Genomic DNA, 21018 nt, shown 5'->3' with positions numbered 1-21018 from the left:
TCCATCCCAACATCCCCATTAACTCATCTTGTATTCATCATCCTTGTCTCTTCTCCCCCATTACCTTTTCCAAACAGTTCAAAATCTGCCAATGGTAGCTGGGATTCTGACTATTCTCCAATGGGAATATAGTTCTTAGAATTTCTCCTGACACAAGCAAAGGTTGTCAAATCTGACTCTGTGACAAAAAGAATCTCTCCTTTTACTTCCTGTGCTCCAAATGCCTCTCATACAGAGAAGCCTCAGCTTCTGACCTACTTTCTGTTTTTCAGGACACTGTATTCTGATAACAAACACTGAAAGTGGGTTCCAATTTTGGACTGGCTTGAAGGAAACACATATAACATCAGGATGGCTTCATCTAAGAACATCACTTGTTGCTTTACCTCAAACATATGTTTCTGTAGTTCAGTGATTCCTCAAATATAGTATTTTATATTGCTCTTTCAGTCTCCCTCACTTTTCCTTATTATTTTTGTGTTCAAGATTAAAATTCAAGTTCATTCTCTCTCTCTGTGCTGTTTCAAATCCCTACCTGATGTAATGCCCAAGTTTGCACCTCTTCCAGTACAGATCAAACATTGCTTGACCTGAGGATGTGGGAGGTTCACTTGTAAAAAGTGTAAAACATACACCCCCTAGCATTCCAGGTGGAATGCAAGACAGTTATGCCATAGGAAACAGCAGAAGCAGTTGTTGCATACTATTATGCTATTGATATTGGAAATTATTGTCTCTTTTGTAATACGTCCACTGCTACCATCCTCATTCTGCCTAAATGTAACATCTCCTGTACCTGACAATGCTTTAACTCATAATAGTTTATGCCTCAATAAATTTGTCCATCTTTGAGGTACCAAAAGTCTCTTCCTTATTTTGACCAGTGTGGCTACCCCACAGAAATTCCCCTGAGAATCATTTGGGAATTACAACTATTAGTTTTTCCCATTATGGAGGGGGAAACTAATACTGAATGTGTGATGATAAAAAGTGCCTCCAGGTTGTACTTTACTTATAGTAACCCCATAGGGTTTTTAAGGCAAGAGATGGTCAGAGGTTGTTTGTCATTGTCTGTTTCTGCATTGTGACCCTGACCTTCCTTGGTGCTCTTCCATTTAAATACTAACCAGGGCCAACCTTTTTTAGCTTCCAAGAGCTGATGAGATTGGGCTACTCTGGCACTTCTAGGTCAGGGCTCTGACCTCCATCATCTATAAAGTTATGTTTTATAACATATAATATCTTAATCTGGTTTGGTTTTGTTCTGATCTCCAATCCTCCATATACAACCAGATAAGTGACCTTAGGCCAGTCATAATTCACTTAGAGCTCTCTAGCCTCATCTACCTCAGGCTGTCTGTTGTGGGGAGTCAGCTGGGTAGCTGTGCTGATCTGAAGAAGTAGAACAAAGTTTGAATCCCATGGCATCTTTAAGGCCAACAAAATTTGATTCAAGGTGCAAGCAGCTTTGAGACTCCTTTGGGTAGTTAAGAGTGGGTGTACACAAAAACAGCTCTTCTTATTCTTTTGTTGTTGACGCTGATCAAACACCATAGGAGACATGTAAGTATATGTTATTTGTTTTGCACTCAGGTGTCTCTCTGTCTTCAATGACCTCAGAAGGTGATTATGCCATTCCACCTGATGCCTATTCTACTGATACAGACTACTCAGAACCTGAACAAAAATTGCCTAAAACTTGCTCCTCATCTAGTGAAAGCGGAAAAAATGTGAGTATGGTTTAGCCTCTACATAAAACAAAAGCTCTTGTTTACTTTATATAGACATATAGATGTAGATAGATGTAACATATACATGCTTGTGTGCCAGTGGTACTCCTTTCCCCAATCACTTCTTTCCTTCTTTGTTCCAAGAAGAGATGTACATGATTTCTTCTGATAAATGCTTTTTCATCTAGGGGGCTAGTGGGTTTCAGATGAAGGTAAACATGTCCGTTAGCAGCTTTACACTGACATCTCTACATTTCCTAAATTATTCAGATATTTGTACTAGATTGGGATGGGGAATTTTGGGAACCAGATAACAGATTGAAGACTGGGTTTGTGTGTATGTGTCTCATATATATATGAAAACTTTAGGTATGTAATTCATTGGAGATAGATTTCAGGTGAGTAGGAATGTTAGTGTGAAGTAGCAGAACAAAGTGTGAGTCCAGTGGCACCTTTATGACCAACAAAGTTTTATTCAAGATATAAGCTTTTGTGCATGAGTGAAGATATTTGAAGACGTGTACTTGCACGTGAAAGCTTGTATTTTGAATAAAACTTGATTGGTTTTAAAAGTACCACTGGACTCAAACTTTGTTCTGTAATTCTTTGGAGTAAAGGTTATGTAGGAGATTTAACACCAGCTCTCACCTCCTCAAGCCAAGGAATAGACCCCATCATTTGGCTCTTTTAATTCTTCTAGATTTTTAGGACTGAACAAGATGAAAAGACAAAAATAATCTTAAAAGTTTAATTATGGAGAAAAGTGTTATTTATAGTCTCTTTCTCATTCTCAAGGCAGATTACAGAAGGGTAGTAGTGAAAAATATATGAATGGCCAAAAGGCAAGATTAATCTGTTTGTACTAATGAACTAAACTAATAAAGTTATATTAACAAGGTGATGAAAGGCCCTTTTTCTTGGACAGTTAAATTTTTCCATAGGTGTGACTTACCAACTTGAACCACTTCATCAATAGAACTTGCTGATTAATCTGGTTTCACACTGCCACCCAGTTTAGTACAAGCTAAGGCAAAGATAAAGTATACTTTATTTTTTAAATTATTTTAATCTTTTCGTTTTTTAACACAGGAGCCACTGGAAAAATCTGGATATTTGCTAAAAATGGGCGGTAAAGTAAAAACCTGGAAACGACGATGGTTTGTGCTTAAAGGGGGTGAACTACTTTACTACAAATCACCGGTAAGCAAGTGCAGCCCCTTTGTTATGAGTGCAGCCAAAGCATGGTCTGAAATTTTAATAAGATAACAGATTTTAGCAGAATTTGAAGCAGCACAGGGTGTAGAGCAGTGGTTCTCAACCTGGGGGTCGGGACCTCTTTGGGGGTTGAATGACCCTTTCACAGGGGTCACGGCAGGGCAAGCAGGGGATGCCATCCACACAACAGCCTTGCGGGATAGATTGAGATAGAGCGTTTGTCTGTCTGGAGCAGCAGAAAGGAACGAGATCAGCATGGTCGGACAAGAGGCAGAATTGAACTGAGAAACCCCGGGAAAAAAAACTGTTTATATACAATCGTGAACAATGGATCTTCACGCCATTGGTTAGTTTTGGTTTAATTTTTGTGAAAGAACACTTGCATAATTTTATGGTTGGGGGGGGGGGGTCACCACAACATGAGGAACTGTATTAAAGGGTCGCGGCATTAGGAAGGTTGAGAACCACTGGTGAGGAGGCTGTAGGAATAACCATGTTGTTGCTTTGGGGGAGCTCAGCATTCTCATTTCAGTTTAACAGTCTGCCTGATTTCTATAGGCTGTACTTGTATATTTGTAAATACAATATGCTATATATATTGGTCAATAAAGTATAAAATATACATTAGTGTCATACCTATAAAATTGGAAGCCAGAAGTATTACTTTGAAAATTAATTAATCAGTAAAATATGTATAGTCAGTAAAATATATTGAATCAGGAACTTCATATCTCAGTGCTGAACTATCTAATGTATATATGCAATATTTCTCATAATATTGGGTGTCCACAGTGCTTTAAAAACATTAAATATAGGTATCAGTTCTTGGAAGCTAAGGTCATAAATGTGTAACCCTGCTACATTATGTGTCCTACAGGATATTAATAATTCTTTTTCTCATTTAATTCCTACAGAGCGATGTAATACGAAAACCTCAAGGACAAATTGAATTAAGTGCATCTAGCCGTATTGTAAGAGGTGATGGAAAACAAACTGTTCAGGTGCTTCTTTATCTTTCTGTATTTCCAGGCCTGATTTTTGTCCCAGTAGAATGAATTTAACACTAAACATATCTCTATCACTAAACATAATAAATCTCAAATTGACAGCTCATTCTGATAGTCAAACAGTCTAATTAGGGTTCTTTTGTCTAGCCGCCAATTAATCACACTGAGAGCCACCAATTAATCACACTTCTCCTAAAAATTAAATAATAATAATAATAAATAATCTTCTGGGAGTGGGCAGCCTCTGCATACCTTCTGCAGGCAGGGCTGTGAGAGGTCCAGAATGGCCCTCCCAGGAAAAGCCTCTACCCTAGGAATGTTTACTTATGAGTAAGTTATGGATCTCAGCCAGGAGTGGACTACCCCGGTAGCTTAGCCCCAATCAGGAAGGAACCCTTTTCCAGGAAGATCTAATAAGTGGTCAGATCTGTGTAAGTTTGCAATCTGAGAAGGGAGGAATGCTTTGAGGGTAGCCATCACAGGCAATTGCAGCATGGAAAATAATGCTGATGTGGGAAGATGTAGACTTTCCCTTTTCATATGGATGCCACCTTGGTTGTGCTGCAGTCTTTCCAAGACCATCACAACAAAGCAAATTTGAGACCAATGGCATGGAAGATGGAGAATCTGTAGATGGGTCACAGAAACACCACGAGGCCATAGGGACATGTGAAGGGGGGAAACACTGTTTCCTAGTAGCACCTTCACTGTAGAAGAAGAGTTGTTTTTTATACCCTGCTTTTGACTGCCCCGAACAGTCTCAGAGCAGCTTATAATAGCCTCACCTTCTTCTTCCCACAACAGACACACTGTGAGGTAGGTGTGACTGAGAGAAATTGCTCTGCCCTAGGTCACCCAGCATGTGGAGGAACAGGGAATCAAATCCAGCTTGCCACATTGGAAGCTGCTGCTCTGAACCACTATACCAAGCTGTACAAATTGTTTTAAAGAGATGTAGCTAGAGCACAGTCAGAAGAAGTTGTGCAGGAGGATGGTATAAGTCTTTTTTTTACTTGCTCATTGACTGTTATGGGATTATTTTGCTTTAAATTTGGACCTTCTGGCCAATGGCTTCTCAGAGCAATCCAAGACGACAGTCAGGTATTTCCTACAGGAAGAGGTGATTCTGTTAATATCCTCCTCCTGATGGATGGTTGCCCTGACTTTCCCCAAGAAACATTAGCCAGCTGCCTGGAAACAGTGACAGGGTGGCTCAAGCAGAGTTGTCTGACGTTCAACCCTTCAAAGACAAAGGTCCTGTGGCTGGGCAGGAAAGGTCCAAGTGAGGAAACGTGCCTCCCCAACCTGGATGGAGTGCACCTATCAGTGGCCCACTCTGTAAGGAACCTGGGGGTGATTTTTGATGCCTGCCTTTCAGTGGAGACTCAGATCACATCACTAGCACGGTTGGCCTTTATGACCTTCGCCAAGCCAAACTACTACTTGCCCCTGGAACACCTAGCCACAGTGATCCACATGATGGTCACCTCTAGCTTGGACTTCTGCAACTTGCTCTACACTGGCGTGCCCTTATCCTTGACTCGGAAACTACAACTGGTCCAGAATGCAGCTGCCAGGGTCCTCAAAGCAACACCTCGGAGGTCCCTCATCCCGCGCATCCTCCAACAGTTATGCTGGCTTCCAGTTGAATTCCGGATCAGGTTTAAGGTTTTTTTTAATCACCTTTAAGGCCATACGTCTGGGCCCAGTATACCTAAGGGATCACCTCTCTGCATACACCCCTAAAAGAGCCTTGTGCTCTACCACCTCCAATCTCCGTTGGTCCCTGTCCCCAAAGAAGTCTGCTTGACCTCAACCAGGGCCAGAGCTTTCTCCATCCTGGCCCCCACCTGGTGGAACGAGCTCCCAGAGGAGATCAGGGCCCTGACGGAACTCAAACAGTTCCATGGGGCCTGCAAAAGGGAGCTCCTCCACCACGAGGTTCCTGTTTCATGTAAACCTCCCTGAGCCTTCAGGGAGGGTGGTATATAAATAAAATAATAAATAAATAAGGTTTGCAGTTTGAGAAGAGAGGATATCCCCATCACAAGCGGCGCTTTCCTCCAGGGGAACTGATCTCTGCAGTCTGGAGAGGAGCTGTTATTCTGGGGGTTCTCCAGGTCCCACCTGGAGGTTGGCATCCCTAAACAGTGGCAGGGATGCTAGCCTCCAGCTGGGTCCTGGAAATCCCTCTTCTGGGATACCCAAAGCCTGAAGATTATTTTAGGGTTTTCTCAGTGGTAAAAAACTTGAGAAAAGCTGACATAGAGGCAATAACTGAGACACCATCTATAAGTCAATCAATGGTTTCATGTTTGATTGTAAAATACAACTGTTTTTTTTATTTTGATATTGAACTGAATTGAAGAATGTACAGGCTGAAAGGTTTTCATTTCTTCAAGGAAATTTTGCTATCAATTAAATTTTTTGTTTGAAAGAAGAAACTGACAAGTTTATGAATTCTTTGATGTTTATTGTTATTAGCAATTACTGCCACACAGCATTTCTCTTTGTTTCCCACTAGGGTTGTGCACGGCCGATTAAGATACTGCCACGCACAGCCCTATCTGTATCCTGGCATCCTTGCACCTCCATGGGATCCAAAGCCAGATAGTCCAACCCCCCCCCCCCCTTTTCTCCAGGGGGTCTGATCTCTGTTGCCAGGAAATGACCTGCAATTCCAGCAAGTTCCCAGGTCCCAACTGGAGATTGTCATCCTGTAACCTCTCTGGGACAAAGTGCCACAGAGTTCCCTCCTTTTGAGCAAACCCTTTCATCTCCAGGAGCCTGGAGATAAATTGTTATTGCAGTTTCCCCTCACCCCCCAAAAATCAGCCATTTTTCATCTCTATAGTCTGCAGATGACCTCTAATTCCAGGAGAATTCCAGGCTGCATCTGGAAGTTGGTGACCCCTGGGTCAGGAATGTTCCTTGAGGTTTGGAGGCAGGGCCTCAGGAGTCCACGGGAGGACAGGAACATTTGCTATTTAGCCAGCCCCCAGGAAGGTTTCAGTGCAGGTGTGCATCCTAGTGCCCATTGTTTCCCTGGGTGCAGCAGGCTTCGCCTCTAGTACACAGTATGCATTCCCATATTACAAGATTATATCTTCTCTTGCACTGTAGATTATCACTGAAAAGAGAGCTTATTACTTGACTGCTGACTCCCCAAACATCCTTGAAGAATGGATCAAAGTACTACAAAATGTTCTTAAAGTACAGGCTGCGAGTCCACTTTTCATTCAGCCAGATGTCAAACCAGCCATGAAAGGTTTGCTTACTAAGGTAGACATTCTCCAGTGTACTTTTCAATTTTGTTTATATATTGTCTATACTTGCGATTCTATTTTAGTGAATGGAGTGCCAAACTTAACCAGTCAGATTGAAGTTACTATTATTTTTTTAAAAAAATCTTCAAATACTATAAAAGTAGATAATCAGACAGAGAAACAATAATACCAAGAAAGAAAGGAAGGAAAGGGAAGGAAAGGAAAGAAAGGTTCAAATGAATTACTTGTCTCAGTTTCTACTGCCAAAAGCTTGTTTTCTAAGAATATATCTAAAAAACACACAAAAAGTAAAAAAGGATAAAGTTATGTAACTGATAAATTGCATTTACAAGGGGTGAATTAGATTCATTTAAGATTTGTAAAGATATTCAAATGTGATTTGTCAGTAAATCTGTTGCACTGAATATTTCTGGTAAGGACTTGGAGGAGGAGCGTGCCTCCTGGCTTGTGCCACTCAGCGCTAAACACACATTCAGTGTGGCTTTCCTGCTCCTGAATGCCTCCTCCAACAGGCTTGCCTGTATGTCCAGCAGTCAGCCAGTTGCCTTCTGTCCCCTACCGCTGACCACCCCCTCTTCCTTCCACTTCCCTCCGAGGCTACATATCCCTGCTGCATGAAAACTGCCCCTGCTGGTGAGTTCCCTAACAGCTGCCTGCAGCCTTTCCAGGTCCTGGGGGGAGAGGGAGGCTGTCTGCAGAGCTCTTCCACACCCATCTAGAGCCCATTGTATTCCTGAATGCAATGGGCTTGGCCCCTAGTCTTTTAATAACTTATGGCTAGAAATGTCTCCCTACAAAGATTGGAATGTAGTTTATGTAACAGCAATTCAAGGGGAACTTAGGAAATTACCAGTCTGCTAGCATAAGGTCTATTTGACCTAAATTAATAGAAACTATTCCTGAAGTCTCTAATTGTTGAGCAAATAGGACAGTCCTTATTCAAGAAGCATTAGCATGGTTTTCTCAAAGGAAGCTTTGTCTCACCTATTTAGAACTTCTTAAAGACATCAATAAACATGTAAATAGAGATGACCTGGCAGGCACTGATGTAGCCAACATCCAAGTAGTCTTCCTTTCTCCAGTGAAACTTCCTCCAGATTTCATCTTCTTAATACAAAGCATGACTCTTAATTAATTAGTTCACTTTCTTGTTTTTAATTTCTGCCCATTTTGTAATATAAAGCTCTTATCTGCAATATATTTATTATTTAATGCATGGTGCAGTAAAATATCTAGCAAATTCTAGTGCGGCACTAAGTCTGCAGTTAAACTGCCCAGAGCCGTAATAGAATGGGCGGTATAAAAATCCAAACAAACATTTGAATTTTTTAATGCTTAGCTATAAAGAGAATTTGCTTTTCGAGCTCCCTGGTACACTTCGCGACAAGAAACAGGAACTGAGACGGCTAGAGCGAGTTTGGAGGAAGACTCGTGACGAAGCCTCGAGAACATCTTATAGAATGCAGATGAAAGCCTATGAGATGGCGGTGAAGTCAGTAAAACGCAATTTTTACTCGGCTACCATCGCATCTGCAGACTGACGCCCAGCTCAATTGTTTAAGGTAGTTCGATCCCTCACTGCCCTGATTGAAGGGCAACAAAACAGTAGCCAATTGGACATCAGCTGTGAGGCATTTGCAAGTCATTTTGCGGACAAAATCTCGACACTCCGCCACGACCTCCCCCCAACCTTAGATACAAAAAGTGAACTAGAGGCCCCTTGGCCGTCTCTGGAGAAAACTATGAGTAACTTCAGACGACTCACGCTGACCGAAGTGGACAGGATTCTAGCGACAACAAGACCAACTACATGCCCACTAGATCCTTGCCCATCCTGGCTCTTGAAAACAGCTGGCATAAAGATAATGGGCCCCCTCCAGGAGATCATCAACCTATCTCTAACAACAAGAGAATTCCCGGAGGGTTTGAAAGAGGCTGTGGTACGTCCACTGTTGAAAAAAACATCTCTAAACCCACAAGAGCCTAACAACTACAGGCCCGTGTCTCACTTAGCGTTTCTGGGCAAGATGATAGAAAGGGCAGTCGCAAACCAACTGACAGAATACCTGGAAGAAGCTTCGGTCCTAGACCCATCCCAGTCAGGCTTCCGGCCTGGCCATGGGGTAGAGACAGCGCTAGTCGCCCTGACGGACGACCTCCGTCGCCAGTTGGATCGAGTCGGGTCGGCACTGCTGATATTATTAGACCTCTTAGCAGCGTTCGACAGTCGATCACGAGCTTCTAGCTCGCCGCCTCATCGATGCTGGAATACAAGGGACAGCCCTTCAATGGCTGATCTCCTTCCTCCAGGATCATGGACAGAGGGTTGCAATAGGAGAGAAAACATCAGGCCGCCGGCAACTTACTTGTGGAGTCCCACAAGGAGCGGTCCTCTCTCCTATCCTATTCAACATCTTCATGCGCCCTCTTGCACAACTGGTACGGAAGTTTGGGCTGGGTTGCCATCAATATGCAGAATGACACCCAGCTCTTCCTCCTGATGGATGGCCGCCCTGACTCTCCCCCAGAAGCATTAGCCAGCTGCCTGAAAGCAGTGACGAGATGGCTCAAGCAGAGTCGTCTGAAGCTCAATCCTTCAAAGATGGAGGTCCTATGGCTAGGTAGGAAGGGTCCTTGCGAGGAAGCGCGCCTGCCTACCCTGGATGGCGTGCAGCTCTCCACGGCTCACTCCGCCAGGAACCTAGGCGTGATTCTGGACGCCTCCCTCACAATGGAGGCCCAGATCACAAAGGTAGCGCGGCTGGCATTCTACCATCTCCGCCAAGCCAAACTACTAGCGCCCTACCTGGCCCCGGAACACCTAGCCACAGTGATCCATGCGACGGTCACCTCTAGACTGGACTTTTGTAACTCGCTCTACGCAGGCCTGCCCTTAGCCCTGACCCGGAAACTACAACTAGTTCAAAATGCAGCAGCCAGGATCCTCACAGCAACACCGTGGAGGTCCCATATCCTGCCTATTCTCCATCAGCTGCAATGGTTACCAGTTGAATTCCGGATCAGACTAAAGGTCCTGGTAATTACCTTCAAGGCCATACGCGGTCAGAGCCCAGTGTACCTGAGTGACCGCCTCCCTGCCTATGCCCCCAAAAGAGCTCTACGCTCTACTGCTTCCAATCAGCTAAGGATCCCTGGCCCTAAAGAAGTCCGTCTGGTCTCGACCAGGGCCAGAGCATTCTCTGTTCTGGCCCCTACCTGGTGGAACAAGCTCCCAGAGGAGATCAGGGCCCTGATGGAGCTTAAACAGTTCCGCAGGGCCTGCAAAAAGGAGCTCCTCCACCAGGCATTTAGCTGAGACCAGACGTAATCTACAGCGACCACCAGGCATTTGGCCGAGACCAGACGTAATCTACTGCTCCCCCCACCCCCCCTCAGAATTCAATCAATAAGCCACCCCCCTCAGAATCCCATCAACAAGCCCTGGACCTGTTATACTGTTATACTGTGTTGTGTTGGTTGCAATTGTTGGTTATCAATGTACATGTTCTACAGACTGTTTTATGTAAGGTTCTCTGTTATAATGTAAACTGCCCTGAGCCTCCGGGGAGGGCGGTATAGAAGTATGATAAATAAATAAATAAATAAATAAATAAAGCCTATAGGTTCTCACTGATCTAAGTTATTCATAAAAGTTTAGCATATTTTGAAGTTGTAATTTTGTTACTATTATGGCTTATGTTATATTAATATATAACCTAGATATCAATTTACCTCACTTTAACATCTTAAATTACTCTCATTAAAATTATACTTTATGAACTGAAAATACAGTTTTATATTAAGAAGTTTGGTTTTTTTGATGATGTTAGATTGCTACTCAATGACTTTCCATTTCTTCACTTGCAGGTGAAACATGGATACTCCAAAAGAGTGTGGTGTATGCTCATAGGCAAAACTTTGTATTATTTCCGCAGCCAAGAAGATAAAGTATGTTTTCTTTTTTCAAGTCAATATAATTTATTTTTATTCATTCTTCTTTATAGACTAACTAGTAGTAGAGCCCGCTGAAACTGAAATTCAGCGGGCGCTAGGGGCCTGGGGAGCTTTCCCCCCCACCCTCAATCCGACCCGGGAAAAAGCACCCCAGGCTCCAGGGAAGGCGATCCGCGCCTCTGCGAGCCGCGGATCGCCTTCCCTGGAGCCTGGGGAGCTTTTTTCCGGATCGGGGGGGAAGGAAAAAAGCTCCCCAGGCTCCAGGGAAGGCGATCCGCGCCTCTGCGAGCCGCGGATCGCCTTCCCTGGAGCCTGGGGAGCTTTTTTCCGGATCGGGGGGGAAGGAAAAAAGCTCCCCAGGCTCCAGGGAAGGCGATCCGCGCCTCTGCGAGCCGCGGATCGCCTTCCCTGGAGCCTGGGGAGCTTTTTTCCGGATCGGGGGGGAAGGAAAAAAGCTCCCCAGGCTCCTGGGAAGGCGATCCGCGCCTCTGCGAGCCGCGGATCGCCTTCCCTGTGGCCTGGGGAGCTTTTTTTCTTCCTACCCGATCCGGAAAAAAGCTCCCCAAGGCCCTGGGGAAGGCGAGCCGCGCCTCTGGGGGCTCCGTGGGGCGGCGGCTCCGGCTCGCGTCGGCTCCCTTCTTCTGAGGAGGCGGCGGCGGCAGGTAGGCCCCGGTAGCGGTGCGTCGCTGGACAGGCAGGGCCTCCGTGGGGCGTCGGCTCTGTTCTTCTTCGACGGCGGCGACAGCAGGTAGGCCTCGGCAGCGGCGTAAAGGAGCAACTGCGAGCCGCGCTGTGCACGGCTCGCAGTTGCTCGGGGCTGGGAATCGGAGGGACCAATCGGCAGGTGCTTCGCGCCTGCCGATTGGTCCCTCCGATTGTCTGTTCGGAGGAAGGGTCCAATCCGGACCCTTCCTCATCCCGGACACAACCCGCCTCCGAACGCCTTACAGTTTTATTTAGTCCGTGGCGCCCGTGGCACCACGGGCGGTGTTAAGATGTGTGCAACAGTGTATTAAGTAAAATCTGTGGGAAAATACCAAGGAAATTATGTTATAGAGCATTTTTCAAGATGTAAGTAACCCACATATTGCATATACACAAGAGAATATGTTCAGAAAATCCAGTGGTTTATTTGGGTCAAGAGTGAGCTTCAGGAATCTTCAAGCACATGTGCTCCATCCTATTTTGACAAGTGGGTTACAGGCTGAAGACTTACTAGTTATGTCAAACTGGTTTTGTTGCCTGGATTAGCAGTTAATGTACCCAACATTCTTTAAGCATTTCAGATCACAGTTTTTGAAGCAGTCAACCATTATATTCATTGGACATAAAATCATGAGAGAAATTCAGCCTTAGGCAGCCCGGGGACATGTATATTCTTTTCTGATTCACCTTGTGAAAGGGAATCCATTCTATATACATTAATTATATAATCCTTAGCACACTTATTTGGATGTTAGCTTGACAGCAAATTTTAATATTATTTTATTATTTGTCAAGAAATATGTATGTTTCCTGTTTGATTTTGCAAATGGCTTTTTATCCAGTTTCCTTTAGGCCAGATAAAGCTCTGGGAGGCAAAAGTTGAAGAAGTTGATAGGTCATGTGACTCAGATGAAGATTATGAGGCTAGTGGCCGCAGTCTTTTATCAACCCATTATACCATTGTCATCCATCCTAAAGAGCAAGGACCTACCTATCTTCTTATAGGATCTAAACATGAGAAGGTAACAAGTGTACTTTCTTTTTAGTTTTTGCAACATGCAACGTTTATCCATTTCCATATGTAAAACCTCGGACAATTTCCAATCTCATAGAAGACTTCTTATTTGCCTTAAAGGCATGATCTAGGACGGGGAGCAAACTAGCTTTTGAGGAACCATGAATGCAATTTGTTCCATGGAAATACTCAAAAAGAAATTCATTAGTAAAGGTTTGTTGTACTGGAAATGACCAGGGCCCTTACTGTTTAGGAAGTGTGTAAATTGTATATAGTATAGATCGGTATGTTTAATCACGGCCGTTGTATGTAACTTTTGTTTAACTCTTAGTGTTCCTATTTCTCTCCCAGGACACTTGGCTTTATCATCTGACAGTTGCTGCTGGAAGCACAAATGTAAATGTTGGGACAGATTTTGAGCAACTGGTCTGCAAACTGTTAAATATTGAAGGGGAGCCAAGTAAGTCAGTCTTTTCCATTGCATACGGTTAACAATTCCTGCTATGACTATGTAGATGAGTGAAATGTGGCACATTTTAATGGAACAATAGAATAGCTATTATTGACCTACCTTTTAGAATCATAGAGTTAGAAGGGGCAATATAGGCCATCTAGTCCAACCCCCTGCTCAACGCAGGATCAGCCCGAAGCATCCTAAAGCATCCAAGAAAAGTGTGTATCCAACCTTTGCTTGAAGACTGCCAGTCAATACAGGAGTCTGTATTGATAAACAGCTAGTTTACATAGACCACTTTGTCTTATACCCAAGCCCTCCTTGAACCGTCATAAAGATCTCTATGTGCCTGTCTATGCTTTCCTTTCATCCCCTTCACCCCAACAGTCCTTTGTTACCTTGGAAAAGTGTATTTCTGGAATTGTGTGACCCACATGGAGTGATAGCCACATGAGTAGGGAGGCAAGTTCAGGAGCAGTGTGTTGGGGCTTTTGTTTAGCTTACATGTATCGTTGTTTGGTTCTGTGCGTTTTTTAAAGCCTTATTAATTTGCTTGTAGTAGTTAAACAATAGAAAATCTGAGGCCCCATTAAGTCATCAAAGTATTACATTTTTGATTCTGTCAATAGCATCATGATTTTACTAGACAGGAAAAGAGCAGGGATATATCAGCATTTCACAAAAAGACAGTAATATTTCAGAGTCTGGAACTACAAACCAGTATACTCATAACTTCCTATGGCTTGGCCTTTCAGGTTATTGAAATGTATTTTTTTTGAAACAAAATCACATGTAGGAATCAAGGAACAAATATAGTAAAAATGTTAAATTAATTCTTGTTTATTTAATAGTGGCAAATTTGACCGTGTTGGATTCTTTTGCAAATATCCTGCGGAATTTACTTTCCAAGATGTTCTGTGTATGTAAAATATAATTAAGAACAAGCTTAAATTTGCAATTCTTACTCTTCCTCAGTTGGAAATAGCAGGGCTTCAAAGGCACTCTGAGTACCATGGAAGTGCCAAGCTTCACAGCTGACTTCAACCTCTTGAGCTTATTTCAAATTAACATGTAAGGTAGTCTGGGGCTTTGATAAATTGTGCTAAATTAATGTTAAATAACAGTTTGATTGCTTGAAATAATTCCTTTTTCCGTCCAGCGTCTCAGATATGGCGACATCCTGCTCTTTGTCATAGCAAAGATGGGATTACTTCTCCTCTTACAACTCTACCATCTGAGGCTTTGCAAACAGAGGCTATAAAATTATTTAAGGTAAATTGTTGGTAAGCTTTTCTTTGACATTTATTATTCTTTGATAGGATTATTTCACTTCTAATATGCTGGATTTGAACTAATGTGAAATACTTATTATGTAAGGCATTAAGTGGGGCCAAAAAAGTCAAACTTTGTTTTGGTGAGAGGTTTTTCTGGTTTTCCAACAGTGAGCAAATATTCCAGACATATGATTTAAGCATCTTAGACTTCATAGTTAATGAAATACATCATATAACTAATTCCAAACTTGGCCTTACACTGTGAATCCAAACACCTGAACACCTGAACAGTGGGACCAAGTACAGAAAGGGGAGATGTATTTAAAAACCTGAGGAAATCCAAAATTAGAAAAATCGAGGCTTTTAACCTACCTCCCAATGATGGAGCGATTGTGCCTGTTGAGAGAGTTGGAACAGATGGGAGGATTGAAGGAGGAAGAGAAAGTGGCAATAGGAGTTTGGGGGGAGAAGAGAAAATGAGATGATGGGGCGAACTAGAATAGTGAAAGTAGAGGGAATGGGTCTTGAACATTCCAAATGATAGGAAATATATAATTAATTAACATCTTCCCATATTTTGTGGAATTATGCTCAGACTATTGATGCTGTCAAAGTTTGCACATAACAGATAGAATTGTCATAGGCTTGTAATATTTGCTTTTATCATGAGTTAAGCACCTTAACAAGGAAGCTCGTTTAACCTCAACCAGGGCCAGAGCTTTCTCCATCCTGGCTCCCACCTGGTGGAATGAGCTCCTAGAGGAGATCAGGGACCTAACATAAACTGAACAGTTCCACTTCCACAGGGCCTGCAAAAGGGGGCTCCTCCGCCAAGCATTTGGTTGAGGTTGACCTAAACCCACCACCTTACCACTGCCAATCCGTCCAACCCACAGGGTCATAAGTGTGCGTTAGTTGACTTAATGTTCTCATCATTGTTCTATCATTCTACTGTGTTGTCTACTGTTATCACTATGTTGTTATTGTTATAAATATTGAGTTATCTGTATTGTTCCTCTTTTATGTAAACTGCCCTGAGCCTTCAGGGAGGGCAGTTATAAATATAAATAAATAAATAAATAAACTTGAAACTCTCACTTGCGTGCCTACACAATCAGTATTCATTACACTGAACAATCAAGGCTTGCAGCCACTGTTTGGAAAATTCTTAGAACTCAATTAGTTTAACCTGTTAATGTCTCTGAGTAATTGTACTTCCTAACAACTAAAACTGAGTTGATGTTTTTAAGGCAGTGTAAATATAGTTGAATGGTTTGCCCCATCTTGTTGTACAGTAACATTTCACAAACGCTAAGATTTTGCATGCCTGTTTTCATATTACAGTTCTCAAATGGTTTTGACAAAGAAGATTGTGACAGCTTAGAAAGCTTAGAAGTGCTATACAAACAGCTGAAGGACTATGTAGGATTAATTCATCATGGAAACAGAGATCTCAGTGACAAGCTGCTCCAAGCAATCTGATTTGTTAGCATCAGTTGAACAGAAAAAGACTTGAGAGCTGCTTGCTAAAGAGTTAGTCAGTTTTTAGCCTTGACTGAGTTGGCAGACAGAGAACTGCAGGAAAGTTGGTAAGAAAGTTTAGGAAGTTAGGTGAAGACTCCCATTTGGACCAAAGATTTGGACTCTCACTCATCTAGTGAGAGGAGAATTTCCCTACCCAGTCAAACAGGTAATTAGCTCTGAAGAGATCCCTGGTTAGAAATTGTCTGTAGAAACCTTAAGAATCAGTTAAAAACTCAAAACAAGTACTGGTGTGATTAGAGAAGAGGTTTGGGTGCAGGACAGAGTATACTAGCCTTCTAGAAACTAAAAGACTCATTGAATATTCAAAAATAGTGCACTGGAGTGTTTGGGAAACACTGGAATAAAAGGCTCTCAACATTAAGTAACTGAATATCTTAAGAAATTAGCCAGAAACCCCAGCACTAAAGTCTGTACATACACTGGTTTTATTTAAGAGTTATCTGTATTGACTTACCTCAGAAATTTCAACCCCTGATTTCACTTGACCTGTCCTCTCCATGCTGAATCAAATATTTTGTTGATTTGTAATATAAATATTTCTCAAGAACCATTTTCAGTTGTTTAAGTGACAATCCTGACCCTTTCCTCAGGTTCCTGAGCTGAACCAGTAGTAAAATATCATACTGGCACAAGGTGGGACAGCCAGTGTTCCTCTGGGAAAAAGGAAAACAGAAAGGGAAAGAAAAATAGAGGGAAGATCTTGCTTTTGAGGGAGGGATGTGGTTCGTGTCATCATAAAGATATGTACTTAAAGACTATTAGCACTGAAACTGTTTTTAAAAGTGATCTTTTTTGCAGAAGTAGTTCATAATAGCTGGAATACAGTGTAGATGGATTTAATGCACTCGTCACTTACTCTCACTTTAGGAGTAAAACTGACATTTATAACCTGCACTAACTTCAGTGGCTATGAACATAATAGAACATAAAGTATTACGTTAATACAGCAGAAGTTAGTAATGGATGATAAAACCCTATCTTTCTATTTTAAACTCTGAAAGTCAGCACAAATATGGTTGTCTTGTATAACTTTCTAAAGCTTGGCCAAATATGGGCTTTGGAGATTTCCAAAGGAAAGATAATTTTACAAGAATGTGGTAGCAGCCAGATGGAGGCAGTCTTCTTCTTTTTATTCTTTAGTTGGCGATTGGTGGAGCAGGTTGTCCTCCCAGCTAATACACTGCTGTAGGTGCCACTGGATTTTTGGCTTTGTTTATAATATGTTTCCACTCTTGGTGATTGGTGGCTGTGGCTGCCAGCCAGCCATAGAAATAAAGTGAAGACCTGACTACACCCTCAAGGCTTCCTTTTGTAGCGTTCCATTGCTGTATTGCACCTATCTTCACATTTTGTTCTTGTGAAACTTAAATTTGTTTCTAAATATATATTTATTTTATATTGAAATACAGCTTTTACTTTTAAAAATAAAAAGGCTTTGCTGAAACTTCCAACAGCTTGCATTTTTTATAATTCTTTTCTGCAGACTTGCCAGTTGTTTATAAATGCTGTGGTAGACTCTCCTGCCATTGATTACCATGTATCTTTGGCCCAAAGTGCTTTGCAAGTCTGTCTCACACATCCAGAGCTTCAAAATGAGATCTGTTGCCAGTTGATCAAACAGACAAGAAGAAGGCAGCCCCCAAATCAGATAGGACCAGTCCAGGTACTGAAGCATTTTTCTCACAAAATACTTAATACACTAACACTGAGGCTGATTGTACAGCTCTTAAGTTTGTTTTTGTTCTTTCTTATATCTGAAGGAAATATGATTGCAGATCAAAATAATTGAATTTACATTCTATTACTCTGATCTGTAATCATATTTCCTTCAGATTTGTTGTTCTCTTTTAGTTGGGTTTATTCAGTTTATTTTTGTCAGCAAGTTGCAGCCAACTTATCATAGGATTTCCATGGCAAAAGACATTCAGAGGTGTACCATTGCCACCACCGAATAGCAATTCCTTGGTGGCCTCCCATCCAAATATTAACCAGGGTCTACCCTGGTTAACTTCTGAGATCTTATGAGATTTGGTTAGCATGGGTTATCCTGGTCATAAACTAATATGGACATAATCCAAGGGAAATAAAATATCCAACTGAAAATGTTGTGTCTGTTTTCTTCTACATATGGTATGTGGTTATGTACATTCATTATCTGAGTATGTGGGAAAAATTTTTTTTCAGTTCAGGTCTATTGAACCTGAAAAAAAATTCAGTATTAAAAAACAAATCCAAGGAGATTTTTCAGAAAAATCCTGAATTTTTTCAGGTCCAATAGATCTGAGAAGAAGAAATATAACATCTTTGTTTAAACTCTGAAAGTCAGCCAAAACATGCAATGTAGTATAAATCATTCCACAGGAGAAGCTGTCCCCGCTGGATCTGAATGCAGTAGGGAGGTCTCACAATGCTGCAAACAGACCTGAGAGGATCAGCAGGGGTGGTGGGAGCTGAGAGCTCTGCCCCACTACAGCTGATCTGGGGAGAGGGGATCTGGGGAGAGGAAAGGGAAGGCGACTGTAAGCTGCTTTCAGCCTCCTTTGGGTAGAGAAAAGCGGCTTATAAGAACCAACTCTTCTTCTGCTTCTATTCGGGCTCAGCTATACTGAGAATCTGTAATTGGCTTGGTTTAGCCAAATACACACCCCTAATTCATTACCATGCACAAGACGGTAAATGCCATAAACAGATCATAATTTTGTGTCTGTAATTTTATGCAAGAAGCTGAACGCTCAGCATAGCAGGAACAGCATATGTAACCACAGCAGGCTGCAGCTGTTCCAGTCCTTGATGGTTCTCTACATTGATCTATCTTGACTAAGACTAAATGAATATATTTCTCTGTAGCATTTGTGTAAATGCTAATACATATGATAGGTCAATCATCAGATCTTTAAAAATTGTACAATATTATAAACAATTTATCTTGAAGCTACATTAGATTTTCTTTTATACGGCAAACCCAAAGGACTGCAATTGTTACCTTTTGTTTCAATTACTAAAATAGTTGAAAAGAAAAATATGTTTATCATTATCAGTTTAAATAATTTGATTAGAAGTCTGACTTTTTTTTTAGGACAGCTAAAATGTAAATAAAGTGCATTTGGATATATTAGTGCCTCTTTTACTCCTTCTGTCCACAGTTTACTTAACACCCTAACCACACATTCCTAGCTTCAGAATGTCTCTTGTGATGTCAAGCTTGTTTGTGCCAGGAGACTTTGATGCTACAAGAAACTTTGGACAGTGATACTGTTTTGTTCCGTTCTCAGGCTTGGCAGCTTTTGGCACTTTCTGTGGGACTCTTCCTTCCTCAGCACCCATTTCTTTGGCTTCTCAAGATCCATTTGAAGAATAATGCAGATCCCAGGTATACACAAACATTACTGGAATAACAGACCATACAGAGCTTAAGGATGGTTTTCTTTAATAAACTTTCTAAAACCAGAAATTTTGGACAAATAAACCTAGGTATATGACAAAAGAAAAATACAGCAGTGTTCTCTCATCCGATTTAATTTTCCCATTGGTGTTCATTTAGATACTTCATGTAGTTTGATTAGCTGAGTGAATGGCTTTGGTTGGCATTATTTTAGGTTATATATAATGTTACAGCTCCATTGAACACTGATACCAGAATAGCATTTATTATATATATCACCCCAAACATCATCTGATGGTTCAAGTTTGAGCCGTGATGTGATTTCCACACCTATTTTCATTGAGGCCAAAATGCAGAACATCTCCCTTGAAGAAAGATGACTTGTATATTAATGGGACAGTTCTGTATTTCACATTTGAAACTGGGTGGAAAGTGGAATGAGAAGACTGTCTTTCTGCCTATACCCCCCAAAGAGCATTACGCTCTGCCACTGCTAACTGGCTGGTGATCCCTGGCTCCAAAGAAGTATGTCGGTCCTCAACAAGCGCCAGAGCTTTTTCTGTCCTGGCCCCGACCTGATGGAATGAGCTCCCTGAAGAGATCAGGTCCCTGCCTGAACTCCTACAATTTTGCAGGGCCAGCAAAAGGGAGCTCTTCCACCAGGAATTGGCCTGAGACCAACTAAACCCAAATAACATCCACAGGTCCCCCTCAGATATCCCCTCCATGGCCTGAACCAGTCTGACCTCTCTGGGGGCCTAAGCTAAGTTACCGTTCCTATTATATTGTTGTTTAAGACCACTGAAATTGTGTTATTCAGAACCACTGTTAGATTATTGTTGATGTATTGACTATGTTATATGTTAGGTCGTTCCATGTATCTCCCCGTGATGTTATATGTAAACTGCCCTGAGCCATATGGAATGGCGGTATAAAAATCTAATAAATAAAAAATAAATAAATATGCAAACTGAATATGGTGCCTATGTTCATGTTGAACTAAACCATTGAAATTCATACTGTTCTTCATGCTTTACTGTACCCAGAGTTCATGCCATGAGATCTTGTTTTGTTCTCACAGGACAGAATTTGGAAAGTATGCAATTTATTGTCAGCGCTGTGTAGAAAGAACACAGCAGAATGGTGACAGAGAAGCCAGGCCATCAAGAATGGAAATTCTTTCAATACTTCTACGAAATCCCTACCATCATTCCTTACCTTTTAGTATCCCAGTACATTTCATGAATGGCATATACCAGGTATGTCTTAAGTTTGAAATGGTGTACAGTAATAGACTAGTAATAGTAGTGGGTAATGGGTAAGCGTGTAGTCTTGAGCAGTCATACCTTGCTAAGATTGATTTTTTGAGCAATTATGTTGAAATTCTGTTGCTGATGTAGCAAACTTCCATTTTACTGTTATTTTAAATTTGTGAATTGAACTAATTTAA

At 41.8% G+C, this 21018-nt stretch overlaps 1 protein-coding gene across 3 annotated transcripts in view; it reads left to right on the top strand.

Annotated features, from left to right (window-relative positions):
* PLEKHH2 (pleckstrin homology, MyTH4 and FERM domain containing H2) overlaps positions 1-21018 on the top strand; it is a 76272-nt gene that overhangs the window by 37775 nt on the left and 17479 nt on the right. For all 3 annotated transcript variants that reach the window (XM_077337552.1, XM_077337560.1, XM_077337545.1), the window contains exons 12-22: positions 1594-1730; positions 2820-2930; positions 3860-3946; positions 7076-7234; positions 11107-11187; positions 12741-12920; positions 13265-13373; positions 14527-14639; positions 17670-17849; positions 19459-19556; positions 20650-20827. In XM_077337552.1, coding sequence (XP_077193667.1) covers positions 1594-1730; positions 2820-2930; positions 3860-3946; positions 7076-7234; positions 11107-11187; positions 12741-12920; positions 13265-13373; positions 14527-14639; positions 17670-17849; positions 19459-19556; positions 20650-20827 — 1433 coding nt within the window. The remainder of the gene's footprint in view (positions 1-1593; positions 1731-2819; positions 2931-3859; positions 3947-7075; positions 7235-11106; positions 11188-12740; positions 12921-13264; positions 13374-14526; positions 14640-17669; positions 17850-19458; positions 19557-20649; positions 20828-21018) is intronic.

This window comes from Paroedura picta, chromosome 1 (genome assembly GCF_049243985.1).
Source record: "Paroedura picta isolate Pp20150507F chromosome 1, Ppicta_v3.0, whole genome shotgun sequence".
Classification (NCBI taxonomy): Eukaryota; Metazoa; Chordata; class Lepidosauria; order Squamata; family Gekkonidae; genus Paroedura; species Paroedura picta.
The sequence above is the reverse complement of the archived record's forward strand: the minus strand, read 5'-3'. Positions and strand labels throughout refer to the sequence as shown.